Here is a 21,786-nt window from a genome sequence, read left to right on the forward strand (position 1 = left end):
GCCTTGGGCAAGGTTCTTTGAGCCGAAGACCAGAGCCAGGTGCTCTTGGAGGAAACTGATTTTCTACATCCATTTCAATTGGGGTTTAGACATGGTTTTGGTCACCCTGTACGATGAGAGAGAGAGGGGAAATGTGTCCCTGTTATTTCTCCTTGACCTCTCAGCAGTTTTTGATACCATCAACCATGGTATCCTTCTGGAGGGGTTATCTGAGTTAGGGGTGGTTGGCACCACTTTGCAGTGGTACCGGTCCTACTTGGATGGTCATTTCCAGAAGGCGATGCTTGGGGAGTGCCCTTTGGCCCTGTGAAGCCTTCCATGTAGGGTTCCTCAGGGTTCAGTTTTATCCCCTATGCTGCTTTAGCATCCACATGAAACTGCTGAGTGGAGTTATCCAGAGTTTTGGATCACGTTGTCAGCAATATGCTGTTCTGCTTCTCCTTTACACCTGCTAGTTTGGCAGTGGATGTGTTGGACCATTGTCTTGCCTCGCCAGTGGACTGGGTGAGAGCCAACAAAAGGAAACTCAATCCAGATAAGACTGAGGACCGGTTAGCTGATGGTTCCCTAGGGTGGATGGATTGGAGGCTACCTGCTCTTCAGGGGCTTACACTGCCTCCGAAGGAGTGGCCACGTAACAGTCGTACCTCGGAAGTCGATTTCCAAAACGTTCAAAAACCAAGCCGCAGCTTCTGATTGGCTGCAGGAAGCTCCTGCAGCCACCCGGGAGTCACAGAAGCCCTGCCAGACGTTCTGCTTCAAAAAATAGTTTGCAAACCGGAACAGTCACTTCCGGGTTTGCGACGTACAGGAGCCAAAACATTCGGGAACTAAGCTGTTTGGGAACCAAGGTATGACTGTACTTCTGAATCATTGCTGTCACTAGAGGCTCAGGTGGCCTTCCATCAGTTTTGGCCAGTGGCCCAGCTGCACCCCTATCTGGATAGGGATAGCCTAACTTATGTCCTGTATGCTCTGGTAACCTCAAGTGGTGGCTCTCTGTTTATGGACTGCTCTTCCCAGTCAGGCCTGCCTGGCGCCTTCATTACATATCTTTAGGTGCCAGGTGAAAACATTTCTCTGTAATCAGGTCTCTGGTTATTACCATTCTATAGTTGTTTAAATGTGTTTGTTGGAGAGGGCGTTACTGGTTCGTTTTTGTTTTATTATGATGTTGTATACTCATTTTTATGTCGTGAACCATACTGTGATCTTCAGATGAAGGGCAGTATACAAGTCTAATGACTAATAATAATAATAACAATAATAATAATAATTTGTTGGGGAATACGCAGCATTTGAAACTGAATGTCTGGCCTGTATTCTTTAGTATTCTGAGAGTGCTGCATGGTTTGGTGCAAATTAGTTTTCCTTCTTCCTTGTATCTAATGCTAAAAATGCTGCTGTGTTCTTCCTTTTGAAAACACATAATAAGTAAGGATGAATTAAGTACTCCATGGTACAGTAGTATATGGTTTAAACAGATTAGGGTTTGGCATAGCATTCAGGTTTATCAGGCATTTAGAATTTCGGATGTACAATTCATCAGTCTTTTTCTTGGCAATTATATGGGCTTCCCCCACAGTTTTTGGTTTGGCAGTGAGATAGCTGGTTCACCCTGTTGCAGAATTGCCTGCCAAGGAGACGTGGCCAGCTCTCTACTTCCTGTCTTCCTCTTTGTCCTGGCCTCGCCTTTGCTGAAACTGCCAAGTCATAAATGCCAAAAAGCTTCTTGCAGAAAGGTCAAACTACTAGTTTGGAGTCACCTGTGCCAATATTTGTAGTTCTTTTTTATCTTTTTTATGTTTAGTGTAATGAAAAAAGTACAAAACAGTTGCCAGAAGAGTATCTAGGACTTTTTGGATAGTGTTTGCGTGCTGCACCATTGCCAACTATTTAGGGTTAGTCAGCATAAGGTGTTTGAAGTTAGACTTCTATTTAAAACAGTGCCAGATGCAGAAAAAAACTTAACACACCCCCAGTTTACCCTGTGTTTTCTCTTTGGCTCTTTTCATTATGCAGCGTCGTGGCAGAGGTTTGCTGAAATAGTAAAGTGATGCAAAAAATGCTTCCCCCCCAGTAGGCTACAGTAAAATGCAACTAAAGTTCTGGTGTCTGCGGATACATTGTGACAACTAAGTAGGAGTCACATTAATAGGGAATAGTGTCTGTGTGGCTACCGTATCATACGCTTGAGGTACTGAGATTAGATTTTGTATTTAGGAAGGGATACAGATTGACAAGCATGCATTGTTTTTGTTGAACCGTAGCATGTAGAACTGTACAGTTCAAAACCACAATGCTTGTTTACAAAGCTATTGTACTACCATCCTTACTATATGCTTGTGAAACATGGACCACTTATAAACACCATCTTCAACTCCTCAAAAGATTCCATTCCATATCTGTAAATATTCAATAGTTCATATTCAATAGAAATATTCAATTTCTCAATAGTTTTTCAGAAGACACTGTCCTTGAGACTTTGGGGTGTCTTCCGTTGAAACCTTTGAACAACTATTGAGAAAACTTTACTTTTTAGACTTTTGAGATGTCTTCTGTTGAAACCTTTGAATAACCATTGTGAGACTGACCTTTGACGCCCATCTTGAACACATGGCTTGACGTTCTGCGCCACATTGTATATATGAACTCTAATAGAATTATTTCTACCTTTTGAATGAAACCATTATTCTATTATATATGCTTTAACAGTTATTAGCCTATATGTTGGGTCTATATTTCTGTGATTTGCTAGGACTCAGCCTTGTTGGTTTCAGATTTTAAGACTGGAATGCTTCCATGCAGATGCTCTCATTTTTAACACCTGAGTTATATTCATTCTAGATCATTGTTTACAGTGGAATGGTTGGGTATGACTATGGACAGTCACCTGTAATGGCAATGAATGCATGCTACTCTGTGCATTTGTCCTGAAAGGGTCTTTAGCCTTGTTATGCAATCAAAGCATGTTCAAGCAACGAATTATTATTATTATTTATTTTTTAGCACGCTCCAAGCAAGCACACACAAAATATTTATGGGGGCCTGTAAGGCATAGCTGCCAAGTTTTCCCTTTTCTCACGAGGAAGCCTATTCAGCATAAGGGAAAATCCCTTAAAAAAGGGTATAACTTGGCAGCTATGCTGTAAGGAACTTCTGGGTTTTCTGAGGGTAGCATCTTTCTCCCCGATACAGAAAAACCGAAAGCAAAGCCTAAAATATTGCCAGCAGGACCATTGCTTCAGCCAGAAGGATGTTCCAGTCATGTAGCCATTTATAAGCCCACAGTGAAGGAGTGGGAATGGCTAAAGATGGATAGCCTACGTTGGACAGGGAGTTTGTATTGGCGCCATCTTGAGGTGGGATGAAAGACTAAAACCCCAGCACCAACCAGGAGGTGGAAGTGTTGGAAAGGAAACTCCTGAGGCTGAGCAGAGTGCCCTTGGAGACAGTTCAGAGGGGAGACTGAGGAGGAAAGCATGCACATAAATTCTGTGGTGAAAATAGTTTTAAAATGCATTTTTTTAAAAATCCTAATTCTAAGCATTAGCAAGCCAAGCCTGGGCGGTGTGTATGGAGATGACAGGACCCCCCCCCCCCTCAGCCTTGGTCCAAAGGAAAGGAAAGCAATACATTTGGCACCAGCTTGGCTGCAGGAGTTGTCGGAAGTTGCCCCATGCTACAGGGGATGCCATTACCCTCATCTCTTGACGGATGCCTCCTCAAAGGAATTAGACCAGCCTCGATTAGAAGGAGAATTTTGGATTAGTTGGACTATTGGTCTGATCTGGCAAGGCAGTTCCAATGTTGTGGCGATTGTAACTTCTAAAATGTCAGTTGGAACCGCTGCCAAGTCCAATGATTCAACAGAAAGAGAAGTGAGAGATAAACATATACAGTGGTACCTTGGTTTACAACCATAATCCGTTCTGGAGGTCCATTTGAAAACCAAAACAGGTTGTGACCCAAGGCGCACTTTTTTTTTTTGCCAATGGGGCCTCAAATTTTTTTTGTAAACCCCCCCCCCAAAAAAAAGGGGTTGTAATCCAAAACAAGGTTGCAAACCGGGACACGCACTTCCGGGTTTGACATGTTTGTAATCTAAAATGTATGCAAACCAAGGTACCACTGTATGAAATTTGTTGGGGGAGAGGGAAACAGAGGGTAGTGTGTTGATAAATCTTTTGCAAGAGGACATTTGTTTGCAAGGCACAAAACTGATGCTGATATTGCTTGCGCATTTTGCAGTCGTAATATACAGACAAAGGTGGCTAACTGCCACGGCTGATTCAGACATATATGTTCACCCCTTTAATTCCTGTACATACTATTACTTCCAATATCCCACGTGGGCAGAGTGAATTTGTAGAAATGCAGTCGCTGTTACTGTGTGAGATTCGTAAGAGCTGTGCCATGTGTTTTAGATTTCACAAGATGCCAAACTCATTTTATTGCATACTTGAGGAAATATCTTTCTGGGAACATGTGCTCTCATCTTGATTACAGTTTTTTTCCCTTTATTATTGTGCTACTGACTCATCTGACTAATCTTGCCTGCAAGTGTTAACTGACTTGCAGAAGTTGAAAGTGTGAGAAGAGCATAACTCAGTGCAAGATCACTTTTTTCCCCAGCCAGTAATTTCATGGAAGATTTAGTAATAAATTTTTAAGCAGTGTGGATTGCATATGTCTACATAGATGCATGACTAACGAGAGTTCTTAGTTTCTTTTCAGGGCACCCACAGATTGCTGATCCCATCACTGACCACATTCGTTGCATCTCTTCTCTTAAAGAGTGAGATGAATTCTCATAACAAATGAGATGAACGGCTGCTCAGTATGTTATGTTGCATCTTTGGTACATAAGGGGATGCACAGCTTCACTTGGCATCGATATATAGTTTGAGCTGTTTTTTTGGGAGGAGGAAATAACCGAGAAGATCTGTGTTTTATAGCACCATACGTGTTTTGTTATTTTGAAATATTTAGGGTGGACTTATTGTGTGGTGCCTTGTGTCCAGATTTAATCTCTGGCTGAGGTTGTTGAGCCTGCTAGAGAACAAGCAAGTGCCAATTCATACTAGCACTTTTTAAAGTTTATGTTCGCTCCCCACCCCTGTGTCTTAAATGTGTTAATGGCACACACAGCTAATAGATCGTATGAGTTGGTTGTTACAGTCTGTTGGCATGTATGTTGGCATGCTCTTTGCAAAAGGATCCATGCGCTTCAATTGTTCGAGAGCCACACACCTGTGATACTTTCCCCCAGTGTTTTTTCCCCCTAGGGAAAAAAGTGCTGGAACTCACTGTCTCAGGCGCCATCTTGAAACCAAAATCATGTGATCAAATTCCAGGCTACATCTTACAGGGAGATTCAGATTGTCACTCCCTGCGGCACCTTCGCTCATTAACAGGGAGCAAGGCGCAAATGAACTCTTCTGGGCTGAACTTGAAATCCTGTTGTTTTATACCAGGGATCCCCAAACTAAGGTCCGGGGGCCGAGCAATGGGAGCTCACCCCATCGTGGGGATTCGAACCGCCGACCTTCCGATCGGCAAGCCCTAGGCTTTGTGGTTTAACCCACAGCGCCACCCGCGTCCCCTTAGGTTGCCTACCCATGCGCTAACTAAAGGGATGCTCTATTTGCAGATATACGGTTTGCTCTGGAGATGTGCTTCATGGCTTTCACTTACTGTTTTTATTGTCTTCACTTCTTGATCCCTGACACTCTGTGTTTATATTTACATGAGGATGATACTTGATGTACTGATAGGTTGGGAGGAAAATGGCATAACAAATACCCCTCTTTCCAGGAGAATAAAAGTGTTTCCATAATCTCTGCATACAAACAAGTCATATGTGGTGGGGGCAGCTGGACGAAATCTCTGTACTTAGTTTCTACATTATATTCCCGTAAATATTGTGTGTTGAACAAACAAATGGAAATTTATCTGAAGATTGCGACTAATGCTCCAGAGTTAGACATATTATACTGTACATCGAAATGTGATTCATAAGATAGAAATTCACCGTATTCTCTGATAGATCCCAACAGCTGACTTATTTTTGCCTGGGAATCTAGCACATCTCTTTAAATGTTCCCCTTTGAAAGGATGGGACTTGAACACTCTGACCTAGAAAATAGCATGTTTTGCCACGAAAGCTAGGTTCTGTCTTCTTCATGTGTGTTCATTTTGCTGTACATTGTTGCTTTCGTTTGTCAGGGGAATTATTAGAAATACTTTGTGCAGAATTTCCTCTCCAGCCGATTTAGGGGTGCAATGCAGCATTTGTGAGGGGCAGCTGTTGTGTGTGGTAATGTGCCCTCATAGCTCTGCACATTAGGTAACCCCTTTTGTGTGCACAGTAAGACTGGGTTCAAAGAGGGGCTGATCCATCATTTTTGCAGCAAATACATAGCCAAGGGAATTGAGAGAGTTGTGATCTTGACCCAAATTATACCCCAGTACCAATGCATCTCATATCGTAGAATTGTAGAGTTAGATGGGCCCCAAGGGTCATCTAGTACAACCCCATGCAATGCAGGAATCTCAGCTAAAGAAGCCATGATAGATGGCCACCCAACCTCTGTTTAAAAACCTCCAAGGAAGGAGAGTCCACAACCCCCTGAGTGAAACTGCTCCACTGTCAAACAGCTCTTACTGTCAGAAAATGTTTCCTGATGTTTAGTCAGAATCTCCTTTCTTGCAACTTGAAGGCATTGGTTTGAGTCCTGCCCTCCAAAGCAGGATAATATAATAAATAATATTAAACCGGGCTCAGGGCAGCTAACAACCAGTATAAAACATTGATTAAAAACGACTTTAAAAACTAGCTTAAAAACAGCATAAAGTACAACATAAATATAGCATCACCAGGGCTAACTGACCAAGTTAGTCCCGCTAAGGCCAGCAAGGAGACCAGGGAAGAATTTAAATGTGGAGACCCAGAAGAGTTTCTTCATAGAAAAAGGGAAGGGAAAAAGGAATGGAGGATTAGGCTAAATTGAAGGCCAGACGGAATACAAGTTTGTTCCCTCTTCCATGTGACAGCCCTTGAGATATTTGAAGACGGCTATCATATATCTTTTCAGTCTCCGTTTTTCCAGGCTAAACATACCCAGGTCCTTCAACCGTTCCTAATCAGGCTTGGTTTCCAGACCCTTGATTATCTTGGCTGCCCTCCTTTGCACACATTACAGCTTGTCAAAAACCTTCTTAAATTGTGGTGCCCAGAATTGGACACAGTACTCCAGGTGGGGTCTAACCGAGGCAGAATACCTGTAGAATGGTACTCTTAGTTCCCTTGACCTGGACAGTATACTTCTGTTGATGCAGCCTAGATTAGTGTTTTTTGATGTTGTTGTTGTTTGCAAGAACTCATTGCAGTGCACATTCACAAATGACTAGTAGGCACCTGCTTTGTTAGTGTTGAAATGCTGCTTATGTTACAAAATATGGACATAGAACATTCACTTCCACGCTTGATGATCTGATGTTTGAAGACAACATGAATGTATCTTGCTCAGAGTAAGGTGGTCACGCCTCTAGGCTCCCAGAGAATGTAAGATTGATAAAGACAAAGAGCTTTACATTTTTGGCCTTTGCCCCAGTGCCATGAACACCTGTAGTTTCACAGAACTGTATTCTTCATTACAGTGGTACCTTGGTTCTCAAACTTAATCCGTTCCAGAAGTCTGTTCCCAAACCAAAGCGTTCCAAAACCAAGGCACGCTTTCCCATAGAAAGTAATGCAAAATGGATGAATCCGTTGCAGACTTTTAAAAACAACCCCTAAAACAGCAATTTAACATGAATTTTACTATCTAAAGCAGGCATCCCCAAACTTCGGCCCTCCAGATGTTTTGGACTACAATTCCCGTCTTCCCCAACCACTGGTCCTGTTAGCTAGGGATCATGGGAGTTGTAGGCCAAAACATCTGGAGATCCACAGTTTGGGGATGCCTGATCTAAAGAGACCATTGATTCATAAAATGAAAGCAATAAACTGCAGATCCATAAAATGAAAGCAATGTACTGCAGTCACACAATCAAGCAATCAATAGCTGAACTGCATTCCACACAGTCACAAAAATGAGCTGCAGAAACAAAAACGCAAAATAAATAGCAAAAACAGACAGACCTCAGTGTAACATTGAAAACGGAAGCGTAACACTCAAAATGGAGCACGTTTGGCTTCCAAAAAAAGTTCGCAAACCGGAACACTTACTTCCGGGTTTGCAGTGTTTGGGTTCCAAGTTGTTTGAGTACCAAGGCATTTGAGAACCAAGGTACCACTGTATATAGCCACCCAAAAACTCACGGTGAGTATAGCAACATATTAGGAGAGCAAGTGTTTTCCCATGTTGGGAATGCATGCTCTGTTCCCAGAGCAGAACAAACTGTTGGAACCCTTTGCACGAGTTCTCCATTGTTCACACTGTACAGCTAGACCACCTTCAATTCTTTCTTACAATTCAGTAATAGCAGCCAATACATTTCCTTCTTAATGACCTGGAATCAAGGTTTTGCTGGGCTTTCCCTGTCCCCACCAACACAACCACCACACAGTAGAGTTTTATAGCAGCATATTACTGAAAGAAGCAAGGGCAGGCTTCATCACAGAGGATAAGGGCAGGGTGCAATGTTGGGAATGAAGTTTCTATTTCTCCCTCCAGGGTTCTTAAGTCTGGAGTATTTTGTTCCTTCCACCTGTGGGGTGTGTCTAAAAGAATCTCTATTGTGTGTTACACCCTTTGGATTGAGAAACATTGCTCTAAGCTACCAACCTGTCAAAGTTGTTGTTCTCATCTGCTCCCTTCCCCCCCCTACTTAATTTCTGGATTGTTTTCTTAGTTCGTTTTCTTCCTGTAGTAGATTTCCAGCTGCTGACGCTCAAAACTCAACATTACATTTTCAAACTAAAATTGTAAATATAGGATCTCTACTTAAGAGGTTCTCTTATCACTTCAATGGCTAGGAGGTTGAAAATTTTAAACAGATATACCACTTCTTTTTCACTTTAAGGACTTGGTAAAGTAAGAAATAAAATGTAATAAGGCAATTGGAAAATGGAGTTATTCTGCAAACTCACAAAGGAAGAGATTTTTGTTGGTTTATAATGGTTGTGTGGCGAGCATAATTAGTCTTGCCAGGCCTCCCCATTTGGCCAGTGATTTTGATTGGCCAAAACCACACCATCATCTGGTGTCATTACCATCAAGCTTTTTTAATTGGTCAGCTTTTCCTGCTACCCTTCATGGGCGTTGTAGAAAAAATGGGGTTGGCTTTTACAGCCCAACTCCCAACAGAGAGACCCAGTGTCCCCTATGTCCATTGTCAGGCAGGGAAGAATAGATGGAGGCAGGATCCAGAGCAAGAAAGGAAGATCTTTAGTTTTTGGTTGCAACAGAGTCCCCCCCCCCCAATTGCAAAGAGGCAAGAACCCAGAGCAGAGGTGTGCAAGAACCTTTAAAGACTTCAGAAATTGCCCAGCCCCTTAGCCAAAGGCCACCCCAAAAGCATCATACATACATCACAGAAAGAGGCGGTCTACAACAGAAATTTGAGAGTGTGGCTTGCTTCCAGGCTGACAAGATACCAGATAATGGTCACTGATCGCATTACCATCACATTGCCAGTCTGGCCATTCTTTTGAGATGGTAAATCCTTTAGTTCTTGAATCCAGGTCACAGGCATACCCGATTCGTACCGAAAATATGCCCTTAAGACAGGATTTGAAGGATTTGTAAGTGAAAGAACTATTGGGAAAGGTTTCTCCAAGATGTTTCCTTCTGCAGAGGAAATATTTAGAGTCATTAGGAGAGCCAAGATGGCTTGGGGGATTGTTCTGTGTGCTAGTATAAAGTGTAATTTTCGCAGGGAATATTTCCTAAATTTTGAAGGGCGAAGGATTGGTTTCCCGTGGAGTGTGTGCCTGCTATGTTTGTGCACCTTAGTTTTATAACAGGGAATGACAAAAGAAGGTGACAAATTCAAAAAGCGCCCAATTCGAGCCAGAAAGGATGAGCTGGGACCACACAATTCTTCCTTCGCAGCTGTGGCTCAAGTTAAAGCTAAGACAGCAAAACAGGAAGGAAGGGTTTACATTTGAATCACCTGATGTCACACACACCTGCCTACCCTCCATTCCCCACTCCGCTTAATAAACACAAGAGGATATTGTTTCACATGTGTCTTAGGTTGATACCAATAACTTTCAGCAAGAGAGATTCTACTTGCATCAGATCATGCACTGTTTGAGATACTGGTGGAAGTACGAAACAATATATATATAAAAAATCCTTCCAGCAGCACCTTAGAGACCAACTAAGTTTGCCCTGGGTTCCTAGCCTGCATATAGGGTTGCCAGACTCAATAGAGGTCAGGATTTATGTGCCTTTACAGTGGAACCTCGGTTTATGAACATCTCAGTTTACGAATGTTCAGTTTATGAACGCCAAGGAACCAATCTGGAACGGATTAATTCACTTTCCATTACTTTCAATGGGAAAGTTTGCTTCAGTTTATGAACGCTTCAGTTCATGAACAGACTTCCGGAACCAATTACACCCATGCTTCAGGTTAAGTACGCTTCAGGTTGAGTACTCCGCGGACCTGTCTGGAACGGATTAATCCACTTTCCATTAAACACTTAAGTTTAAGTACTCCGCGGACCGTTTGGAACAAATTAATCCACTTTCCATTACTTTCAATGGGAAAGTTCGCTTTAGTTTATGAACGCTTCAGTTTAAGTACTCCGCGGACCGTTTGGAACAGATTAATCCACTTTCCATTACTTTCAATGGGAAAGTTCACTTCAGTTTATGAACAGACTTCCGGAACCAATTGTGTTCATAAACCGAGGTACCACTGTAATTGCCCTGCTCTCTTTTGAGTCTGGAAACCTTAAAGAGAAACCAGCAGACCCTTTGCTTGGAAATTAAACAAAGGGTCTGCTGGTTTCTCTTTAAGGTTTCCAGACTTGAAAGAGAGCAGGGCAATTAAAGGCACATAAGTCCTGTCCTCTATTGAGTCTGGCAACACTACCTGCATATCAGTGACTGTTCCAGCAAACGGAGAACTAGCCCCAGGTTGGTGAAGAAGTTTAGGGAGGAAGAAAGAAGACCAGGGCCCCAGGCCGGTAGGCTGGGCGCCGCACGGAAAACATGCTGCGCCCTGCGAGGGCGGGGGCACCGGAGCGATTTCCGCCCCTCAGCGCCAGGGCGCCTGACCTGCTCGAGACTGCCCTGAAGAAGACTGTCTCAGGACAACAAGTATGCAGCCGCTACGAAAGGAAGCAAAAGCCTGAGATTCCTTCTGTGAGAACAGGATGAATTAAAAGTAGAATGCATGTGTCATAAGGGAGGGGATGTGAAGATTTGTAACTGAAGCCGAACTGTCACCTGGTATGAGTTCTGCCATAAAAAAAAGGTGTGGCAGAATTACAGGTAAGAGGACTACTCATTCCAATTTCAGACACATACGCCTCTGTGTCTTAGTTGCTGGTAGTCATAGGAGCATAGGAAGCTACAGAGTCAGACCATTGGGTTCAGCTGGCTTAGTATTGTCCATGCTGACCATCAGAGGGTTTCCAAGCTTTCTAGCCCTACCTGGAGATTCCAGATATTGAACGTAGGATCTTCTGCATGCAAAGCTCTACCAATGAGCTATGGCCCTTCCACACTGGAGAAAAGTGTTGTCGTACTCAGGTCTTGTTCGTCGGGCTTCTGATAGGTGTTTAGTTAAGTCCCTGTGGGAACAAAATGCTGACCTGGAAGATCTCTTGGTTTGATCGAGCAGGGCTGTTTTTATGTACTTAAATGTACAGGAATCTTGCCCTATGAACCAGTGACTATCTTATTCTTATATTTCTTCTGCTAGCTGATACTTAGAATCACATGAGAAAAACCAGGTTTTTAATATTATCGATTTGTATTTTGCCTCAGTGGAGAAAGAGCAAAATCTTAGTAGGTGGGATGGGAGAGTTTTTGGAGGGAAAAAAGCTGGGTCACACTCCAGTGTCCATATTCTAGTACATGTCATGAAAGAGAGACCCCAACTTTATGAGATGACACATTAGAGCAGGCATCCCCAAACTGCAGCCCTCCAGATGTTTTGGCCTACAACTCCCATGATCCCTAGCTAACAGGACCAGTGGTCATGGATGATGGGAATTGCAGTCCAAAACATCTGGGGATGCCTGCGTTAGAGGATAGCAACAACACCTTCCCAAAAATACATAAATGAATTCAAAAGCAATTGCATCTTTAGACTAGGTTTCCCACGTAGGCTAGGAAGACTGCATGCATATTTTGTTTTTTTGCCTTGCAATTATTCCGTTTCTTCCTCCCCCAATCCAGCTGTCCTTGCCATATTTAACAAACTCCCTTTGGTTTATTATAATTGCATACAAAGTGCTGTGTGGTTAACTTGAAGGGACTTTATAGGAAAAAGCTCAACTATGATGGGTTCTGTCTTGCTGGAACCAGCAATTCTTTGAATTATTCTTTTTTACACATCAAAGAGTGCTGCAAATGGAGGTGCCTTTGCTAGAGTTCACAGGAATTAAAAACCCTACTGGTGGCAGCATGAGAGGATGTTTTTCAGGTGAGAGCAAGAAGAATTTTACTCATACTCACTTTAGGTAACTGCAGAGCTGACCTGGACCTAGTACCAAACATGTGCTGTAAACTCAGGAACAAGCTTCTTAGTTTAATGATGTGCAGAGAAAGAGTGAGAAAGGCAGGGGAAGAAGCTTCACTTCCTAAGATGAGGGGGCGTGGCCTAACTGAGTCTATTTAGCAATACAACCCTCTGGTGCTTATCCCCTTCATGCACAAACTAGCAGTTGTGCGTAGTTATGTTTGACTGCAATCTCCCACATAATCTAGGAACTTTTTACCTTGTAACTAAGGTGGGGATTATTGCCTGTGCAACTTTTCTGACCGATGTATGGGAAAACACATGAATCTGATCTTTGGAGAGTCTGTAAGAAAACTTACAGGGTGGTTCATAATGTGTATTTTTAACTTAACCAAACTTGTGGTCTTTTTTCTATGCTAGGAGAAGTGGGAAATTTTAGAAGGAATTTTAAAAGGCACATTTTAAGGCTTTGCAGCTTATATCTACATGCTTTCTTTGCTGCGTATTTAGAGACTTTAAAATCTCTGCTTGTTTTTTCTCCCCAAAGGGTACTTGCCCTAAACCTGGATCTTGGTATCCAGGGAATTCTCAAGTTATACCAGTTTTTTTCCTTGAGCCAACAAATATATTCTGGACCCATGTTGTTCAGAGCTTTGTATATCAACACAACAACCTTGCAGTTGGCCCGAGAGTATAGCAGTATAGTCTGCTAAATTGAAAAGAGGATTTTACCACACCATACGTGCAAATTTCAAGTGGAAAGTGGAATTTCAAGTGGAAAAACAACACAGATATCTTATGTGGCCCCTCTTTCTGTCTTGATTTTAAAGCCTCTTGGCACTTCTCCTGTCTCTCCTGTTGCATAAAGATCTTGTAACATTGCCATCCTTTTTCTACAAGCAGTTTCTGTACTTGTCTATCCCAAGGAAGTAAGTTTATGCTAAGGTCGAAAGCAGTTTCAGGAAACAGGAAGTAATGTCATGGAGAAAGAGAAAGAAATGAGAGAGGGTTGCTATCCTAAGCAGCTTAGATGTTAAGTTGTTGGGGAGTCATCTCATATTTATTTCTTTATTTAAGCAAGGAGCTGAAGGCAGTTCACAACAAATATGAAACAAAAAAATTAACAATTTGAAATATTCCTAACAAATCACTACTAAAATTCATTTGGTCAGGTATTTGTGAATCCATTTCTGGGATCCTGTGCCTTTCATAATAGGTACAATAAAGAAAGGAATTACCGTAACATATAATGTGTTGAGGGAAGAAAGCAGCGTGAGGCTAAATGAAACTGAGGCCAAGATCTGAATTCTAATTTAGGAGGATGCAGATTATTCATTACAATTCAAATTGTAGAACAATATGAGAATTAAAAGAAGCAATAAAATATAATGAAAAACCATCCAGCATCTAGCACAATGCATTACAATTTCTACAAAAAGGTAGAGGAAACATTGTGTGGGGTGTCAAGACGCTCAGCAATTTTCAAGTGGTCCATGGCGGGGAGGGGGGGGGAAATCCAGGAAAGCGTGTTCTCCATCATGGAGAGCACGGGTTGCGGTGGGGGCAACCAATACTGTTGCTGGACAGGTTAGTATAGATGGCCACGAATCTGATTGGGTGCCCCTCAGTTGTTGGGGAGAATTTGGTGTAACAATTTTATGAGTGACTGTTGAGGGGCTATTTATTCCCTGCGCACAGCGTTGAGCTTCCTCTTTTCGCTGCACGCATCGGATCACCCACCCAGCCTCCCTATATTTAGGGCTGTTTGTATTGACCTTGCTATGCCTGTCATGGGGTCATCTGCTTTCGGAGCAGGGGCCTGGTAGGAATTTTGCCATTTGGCTGATTGGCCGGTGCCATTTGGTTTTTGCCTACTGCGTAGCAAATCATCACAACTTGTAAGGTTGCAGTTAGGCATTGGTTAATTTGCCCCTCCATTGCTGCTGCTGCATGGGTATTCTGTTAAAGGAATCCAGGGGCTCGCCATGCTCTTGTCTGGACCCCTGTCAAGGGGCTAGGGCCATGTAAGAGCCCCTGGGAGCTTGGGGAGAGGTGAGAGCCAGGCACCTAGCTCTATGCTCTCCCCAAAATGTTTTGCCAGCGGCATTGCTACGTTTGATGCATGCATCGTACGTAGTGACGCCGCGCATGCGCACTACGTAGCGACGCCCCGCCCCGGGTGCATGTCATGTTCGCCGTTCTGGGTGCCCGAGTGGCTTCCGCCTGGCTGATTTGTCTTGTGTCCCTGTGTTCAGGAAAGGAATGAGATGTGCCATGGGGGATGTAGTGAGAATCTAAGAAACTTGCCTTTTGCAGCATTGTACAAATGCTTCCACAAGCGGTAATGTATGTGTTTTCAGAACAGTGCTATAGTGGTACCTTGGTTCTCAAACTTAATCCATTCTGGAAGTCTGTTCCAAAACCAAAGCGTTCCAAAACCAAGACACGCTTTCCCATAGAAGGTAATGCAAAGTGGATTAATCCATTCCACACTTTTAAAAACAACCCCTAAAACAGCATGAATTTTACTATGTAACGAGACCATTGGTCCATAAAATGAAAGCAATAATCAATGTATTGCAGTCACACAATCAATCAATCAATCAGTAGCTGAACTGGGTTCCGCACAGTCACAAAAACAAAAGTCGCAAAAACAAAAAAAGCAAAATAAATAGCAAAAAGAGACAGACCTCAGCGTAACACTCAAAACGGAAGTGTGGCACTCAAAATGGAGTATGTTCAGCTTCCAAAAAAAGTTTGCAAACCGGAACACTTACTTCCGGGTTTGCAGTGTTTGGGTTCCAGGTTGTTTGAGTACTAAGACGTTTGAGAACCAAGGAACCACTGCATTTGGTTTTTACATTGTTTATTTATTCATAATTATTAACATTATTTCTTCCACTTATGCCCTTCCTTTCTGTCATCATGGAACCCAAGGCTGTATTCATATGATTCCCATCCAGGTACTAACCAGACTTAGACTTGCTTAGCTTCTGCAAGGCAGTGTCCTCACTTGCCTCCAGACTAGATCCTGGAATCTTGTACTCCTGGATCTTTGGATGCAGCCCAAAGAATTAAGGCGCAATTGCTCAACCAACACAAGTGACAATAAGTCCTCTAATGATGTAGTAGTTCTATAGCAGTTCACTCTTATGCACAAGTGGGAGAAAGTTCTGGGCATAAGTTTTGCTTTTCCAAATAAGAAGATGCAATGCCATTCTTCTGTGATTGAAGAGGTCTTCTTGTATGGGAAAGTGCCCTTTTGAATCTAGATTCTTGTTTCCAACAATATGCATGGACTTGTTTTTGATGGAACAATTTGCAATTAAATTCCAGACATTATTTTGGTTCAGCTAAATTTCTCGATACCATATCTGATAAATGTATATGCTCTTTGAGTTTCTAGCCATTGACTTCCTCTCTCTCCTAATTAAGTCTTTCGGTATAATAGCATTCCAGGCCTCCCTTTCTAAAAACATGTCACAAATTTGTTATATCCCTGAATATAAAAGATTGCTTACTTTCTAAGAGCCTATAGATCAGGCCGTAGTAGAAACTATGCGATATTTCTCAGATGGGCAAGATTAAACATCAATCACCCACTTTCCTTCAGATTCTTGCAAGTTTTGCAAACGAACTTTATTCTTTCATATCTTTTTACATGTAGCACAGGAGACCTGCGTAAATCTTTCCTTAGAGAAGAGATCATCTAATGTTACATGATATTTGAAGTTTATTTCAGACCCATGAAAAATGTATACATTTCCTTAAGTTCAAAGTTGTACCAGTTGCAGGAAACCATGGGGGGGGGAGTTATTGTGCTTAGATTCTGCTTGCCAATGTAAGGACAAGTTACTGGACTGAGTCGACCATTCCTACCAGGCTATTTTTATGATCTTACAAAAACAAAACGTATCTTAGTAAAAATGTATCCCATTAAAACCCAGCAACGCCACGTGGCATAGACACTATTTTAAAATTAACAAGCAAGGATTAACATTTCGACAAACCCCATAAATGGCGTGCAACACTGAAAAGTTTGCTTTGTGGGATATGAATTCTAATAAGCTTTTGTAGTTCCATTAATTTCTTTTCATGTATATGAAAACTGAATTTACTCCCACTGCTCTGCTTCTTCTTAAGTAGGGCAGTTAAAAAACTAAGCAAGGGCTGAGTCAGTTAATTAATTTAAATGTGATTACAAATCAAAAACACATTACATAATGTTGATTTAATTGCCACTTTTATTTACTTAATTAAAAGCACTCTGTAGAAAAGTGAACAGTTTTGACAATGGCTAGCTTGGCAAATGGCATAAGGAGAATACGCTGCCGCTGCAAAAGCTGTTGGTGGAACTTCAGAAGAGATGTGGCCAGAAGTGTTTTAAAACCATCGAGCTTCAAATGCACACACAAAAAAACCCAGGGTCACGCCGTAAGATCCAGGTTACACTTTTGAGGTTGCAACTCTGAAAAGGGTAGGCAGCAAAACAATGACTTGATGCAAGTGTGGTTAGATGCTTGGTGGCTTCTGCCAAGTGGACTTCCAGAAGGAGGGTTTATGATGGGAGATAAAAATATGAGAGAGGGGGGGAGGGAGGGAGAGAGAGAGAAGAACATCTGGAATCCCTTCTCTAAAGCTTGACACTATTTAAATTAAAAATGTTGTTGTTTTGTTGTTTAGTCGTGTCCGACTCTTCGTGACCCCATGGACCAGAGCACGCCAGGCACTCCTGTCTTCTACTGCCTCCTGCAGTTTGGTCAGACTCATGTTTGTAGCTTCGAGAACACTGTCCAACCATCTCGTCCTCTGTAGTCCCCTTTTCCTAGTGCCCTCAATCTTTCCCAGCATCAGGGTCTTTTCTAGGGAGTCTTCTCTTCTCATGAGGTGGCCAAAGTATTGGAGCCTCAGCTTCAGGATCTGTCCTTCCAGTGAGCACTCAGGGCTGATTTCCTTCAGAATGCATAGGTTTGATCTTCTTTCAGTCCATGGGACTCTCAAGAGTCTCCTCCAGCACCATAATTCAAAAGCATCAATTCTTCGGCGATCAGCCTTCTGATTAAATAAAAAATACTTGGAATAAAATAAGTCCTAAGCATGGCTTTTTGCCAGAACTCGCTGGAGCTCAATTTCAGGTGGGTGCCATTGTCATTCTAAGAGAACAAGGAAGAAGTTCATGGGTGAGCTCTGGCACCTCTTTCTCTCAAAATAGCATTGGTCCTAAGTATTTTGAAGAATCCAATAAAGGAGACAGGTAGCCAGCATATCTCAGTATTTTTGTATGCTAGAAGAAATTCAGTTTTACCGAGGCATTTTCAGTTCTCCCCAAAGGTCTAGTTGAAATGATGTGTCTTCAGACTGTGTCATAAATGACATAGCTTCTTGGCAGTATAAGATCGAATTTTCCCAAAGGATGGTGCCTGGATTTTGGGGCCTGGGAAGATTTGCATGTGATACAGCTCACAGCAGTGAGATCGCATTAGGTGTTGCCGCCCTGGGAGATGGAAGGAAGATACCGTACCAACCAAGGAAGAGTGGCAAGCCAAACTAATGGAATACACAGAAATGGCAAAACTTACGAGAAGAAAATAGCAATCAAGAAGAAAGTGTTTTTTATTAAAGAATGACAAAGTTATGTAGAATCATTAAAGAATCATTGTAAACAACTAAACACATTGGCAGGATTAATTTAAAATCAAGCAGTTAAAAGGGAGAAAAGTAGAACTAAAAAAAAGTTGTTAAGGGGGTGTTGCAGTTTAATTAAATGAATTAAATTATGTAACCAGAGAAGGAGAGGAGGGAAGATGAAATTAGGGCTATAAATGTAAAGGATGATTGTTAAATTGAAAACTGGAAAAAAAAAGTGTTTCCACCTTGCGTTCCGCTGGACTGAGGGTATAAATTTAATAAATAAATATGAAGGTGTTTCAGAAGGCGACAGCAATGTTTGGCATACAGTGTGGGCAAATAAAATTCTTGTTCCAATATTTGGTTTCTTACACCACAATCCTATGCATATCTCCTCAGAAAGTTACCTTCATTTAGATTAATGGTGCTAGCTTCAAGGCCAGCATGTACAGTGGTATCTCGACTTACAAACGACTCGACAACCAAATTTTTCAACTTACGAATGGGGGTAATGGCTGCGTGCTTACGAATGTCTCAACATAAAAAAAAAAACCCCGCGGCGGTTTTAGATAGGGATTTTTCGACTTGCGAATTTTTAGATAGGGTTGCTTCGACTTACGAATTTTTCCATTTTCAATGCATTGCTATGGGAAATTGTATTTCCAATGGCGTTTTTTGACTTACGAATTTTTCGACTTACGAAGTTGCCTTCAGAATGGATTAAATTCGTAAGTCAAGGCACCACTGTATAGGATTGCAGCCTTAAAATATCTGGAATGTGGAACACTAGTTCCAAACTCTCAAATGCTGTGGTTTCTTTTCTTCCTAACTTCAACGAAGTTGCTGGGATCGATCTTCCCTCCTCCTTCCTTCCTTCCTTCCTTCCTTCCTTCCTTCCTTCCTTCCAATTGGGGAGTTTTCAAAAATATTTTTTCTTCAATGAGATTTGCAAATACAAAACACACACACACACAAAAACCCCAACCCAGTGTAAGTGCTGTAATGATTTGTAGAATGCATATGTGCCTAACTCTGCAGAGTTATCACAGAGCACGCCAACAGGTTGCTGTTTGCGGAAAGGGGTGTAAAAGAGCTATTTAAAATGCAAATCATACAGATCGTGTTGGTTCAAAGAAAACTAACCCAGGACAAATCAGTAGCAAGTTGCTGATACGTTTCTTCAATTTCTTTTCAGATTCTGGACAATCAGGAAGTCCAAGCCACAATGATCCTGCCAAGAACCCACCAGGTAAAAATGAGTTCTAGGCCGTTTTGCAATTGAACATTGTTTGAGAACAAAGATCGTACTGTTAATGGTTAAGAGTGTATAATTGGTCGGTAACCTATTTTGTTCTGGCAAGCGCAGTTGTGATTAGGGTAAGCTGCAGTTTCAATTAGTTCTTGCGGAGCAGCATATGCCTCAGTCATAGTTTCATCGAGATTCTGGTTAATGGAAGCTAGCTTGCTATTGGAAAAGGGGTGGGGTGGGGAAGTAGGAAGTTGCATTCCAAATTATGTTATTTTGGAAAAAACCTTGTATTAAATTCTGCATTTTTTGTTTGCTGTATGAGAATGAAACATGAGGTAGCACTTAAGGTGAATGTTCGTTCCGTCAGTGAAATGATATATTCTTGCACACAAGGGACTGTTCTCCCACCACCACTGCACCCTCCCTAAATGTGTTTTAGGTGTCCCCCTAACCAGTGCTTGTTTTCTAGAAAAAGAGGTCCTGGAACCCGCCATGAATGCCTCCCTAATTCTCTGAGAGGTGCTGGAACTGAGTTCCAGCTGGAAAGAAAGGCTTGCCCCATACTCTCTGTAGCAGATGTGAGAATGGCACAGGGCACAGAGAGGGAGAAAGCCCCATTATGGAAGGGAAAGACTACCAACGTACCACTGTACAGTATAGCCCCACCTTGTGTGGGGGTTACGTTTTGGGGATGGTGCATGACCCCCTTGGAGCTACTTCTGTGTGACCATCCCTAACCCTCCAGCTCTTTTCATGCCAGGTAACTCAAGTGGACCCATCTTGAAAAGACCCCTTTAGCTTTGGAGGCAAGGCCCTCTGTGCTGTTTTTGGGATGCTCTCATGAGATCTCATGGGGCCGCTTGAATTCCTGCAAGATCTCTCGTGCATATCTCTAGCCTTCCAGAGCTGGCATGCTGAGAGGTCCTTGCGTGGCAAGCAAGGCAGAGAGCTTAAACTCTCTCTTGGATAGACTTCGGGCCTGTTCTGAAGCCCATTTTAAGGGCTTAAAGCAGTAACCGTTGCAGTTAGATTTTAAATGGGACAAGGCGGGAGAGAGAGTTTGGTGCCAATGCTGTTTGTGGAAGATGATGTAGTTAAGAAATGTGTGGAGCTTTCAGAGATTGGGTATGTAAAAAAGACACAAGCATTTTAGTGATTGGGTATGGAGCATGGGTAGGCAAACTAAGGCTCGGGGGCCAGATCCGGCCCAATTGCCTTCTAAATCTGGCCTACGGACAGTCTGAGAATCAGCGTGTTTCTACATGAGTAGAATGTGTGCTTTTATTTAAAATGCACCTCTGGGTTATTTGTGGGGCCTGCCTGATGTTTTTACATGAGTAGAATGTGTGCTTTTATTTAAAATGCACCTCTGGGTTATTTGTGGGGCCTGCCTGATGTTTTTACATGAGTAGAATGTGTGCTTTTATTTAAAATGCACCTCTGGGTTATTTGTGGGGCCTGCCTGATGTTTTTACATGAGTAGAATGTGTGCTTTTATTTAAAATGCATCTCTGGGTTATTTGTGGGCCATAGGAATTTGTTCATTTCCCTCCCCCTCCAAAAAAAATATATAGTCCTGCTCCCCCCCCCAAGGTCTGAGGGACAGTGGACCGGCCCCCTGCTGAAAAGCTTTTCTGACCCCTGGTATGGAGAAATGGTGACATTGGCAGTTTGGGGCTGGAGTTACACTGATGGTTTTGGGATGCTGGTAGCTAGTGAGTGAGGAATAGGGGCTTCTGTTTTGGTGATGCGATTGGGAAAGATGATGGAGGGAGAACGGGGCTGGCAATTTTTCCGGTCATGTTCATGATATTGTGCTTTTTATACACAATTTAAGAAAAAGCAACTCTTTCCATGCTGCCTCAGTTTTCCACAGCTGTCTGTTTACTGTGAACTCACTAATCAGAGTAAGCAACAACATTCTCTCAAAGAGGTGAAGGAACTATAGTTTAAAGGTGTACAAGCTCAATCTTGTATGCTGATGCATTTCTGAAGATGAACTGGGACGAAAACAAACCCGGCACATATTTTTGGTATTCACCGCTGTTGTTTTCATCTGCAAATGATGCATAATGGATGCTCACCGCTTCCCCAGGGGGCATCTGTTGCGGACCCTTGCTGTCTACCGCTAGCCAGACCCGTGGGGGAATTCCCCTCGGCCATCATGACCACCAGGGCGTTACCTCCCTGCCAGTAAGCCAGTCAGGGCCCGGATCTTGGGGAGACCCTCAGCTAGGCATTGCCCACATTGTTTCCTTTGC

General features: G+C 42.5%; 1 protein-coding gene across 12 annotated transcripts in view; it reads left to right on the forward strand.

The window, feature by feature from the left end:
* The window catches only part of NFIB (nuclear factor I B), a 204,859-nt gene that overhangs the window by 98,511 nt on the left and 84,562 nt on the right, over positions 1 to 21,786 (forward strand). For all 12 annotated transcript variants that reach the window (XM_035140574.3, XM_088658444.1, XM_088658447.1 and 9 more), the window contains exon 3: positions 19,472 to 19,525. In XM_035140574.3, coding sequence (XP_034996465.3) covers positions 19,472 to 19,525 — 54 coding nt within the window. The remainder of the gene's footprint in view (positions 1 to 19,471; positions 19,526 to 21,786) is intronic.

The sequence above is a fragment of the Zootoca vivipara genome, chromosome 15 (genome assembly GCF_965207765.1).
Source record: "Zootoca vivipara chromosome 15, rZooViv2.hap1.1, whole genome shotgun sequence".
NCBI lineage: Eukaryota > Metazoa > Chordata > Lepidosauria > Squamata > Lacertidae > Zootoca > Zootoca vivipara.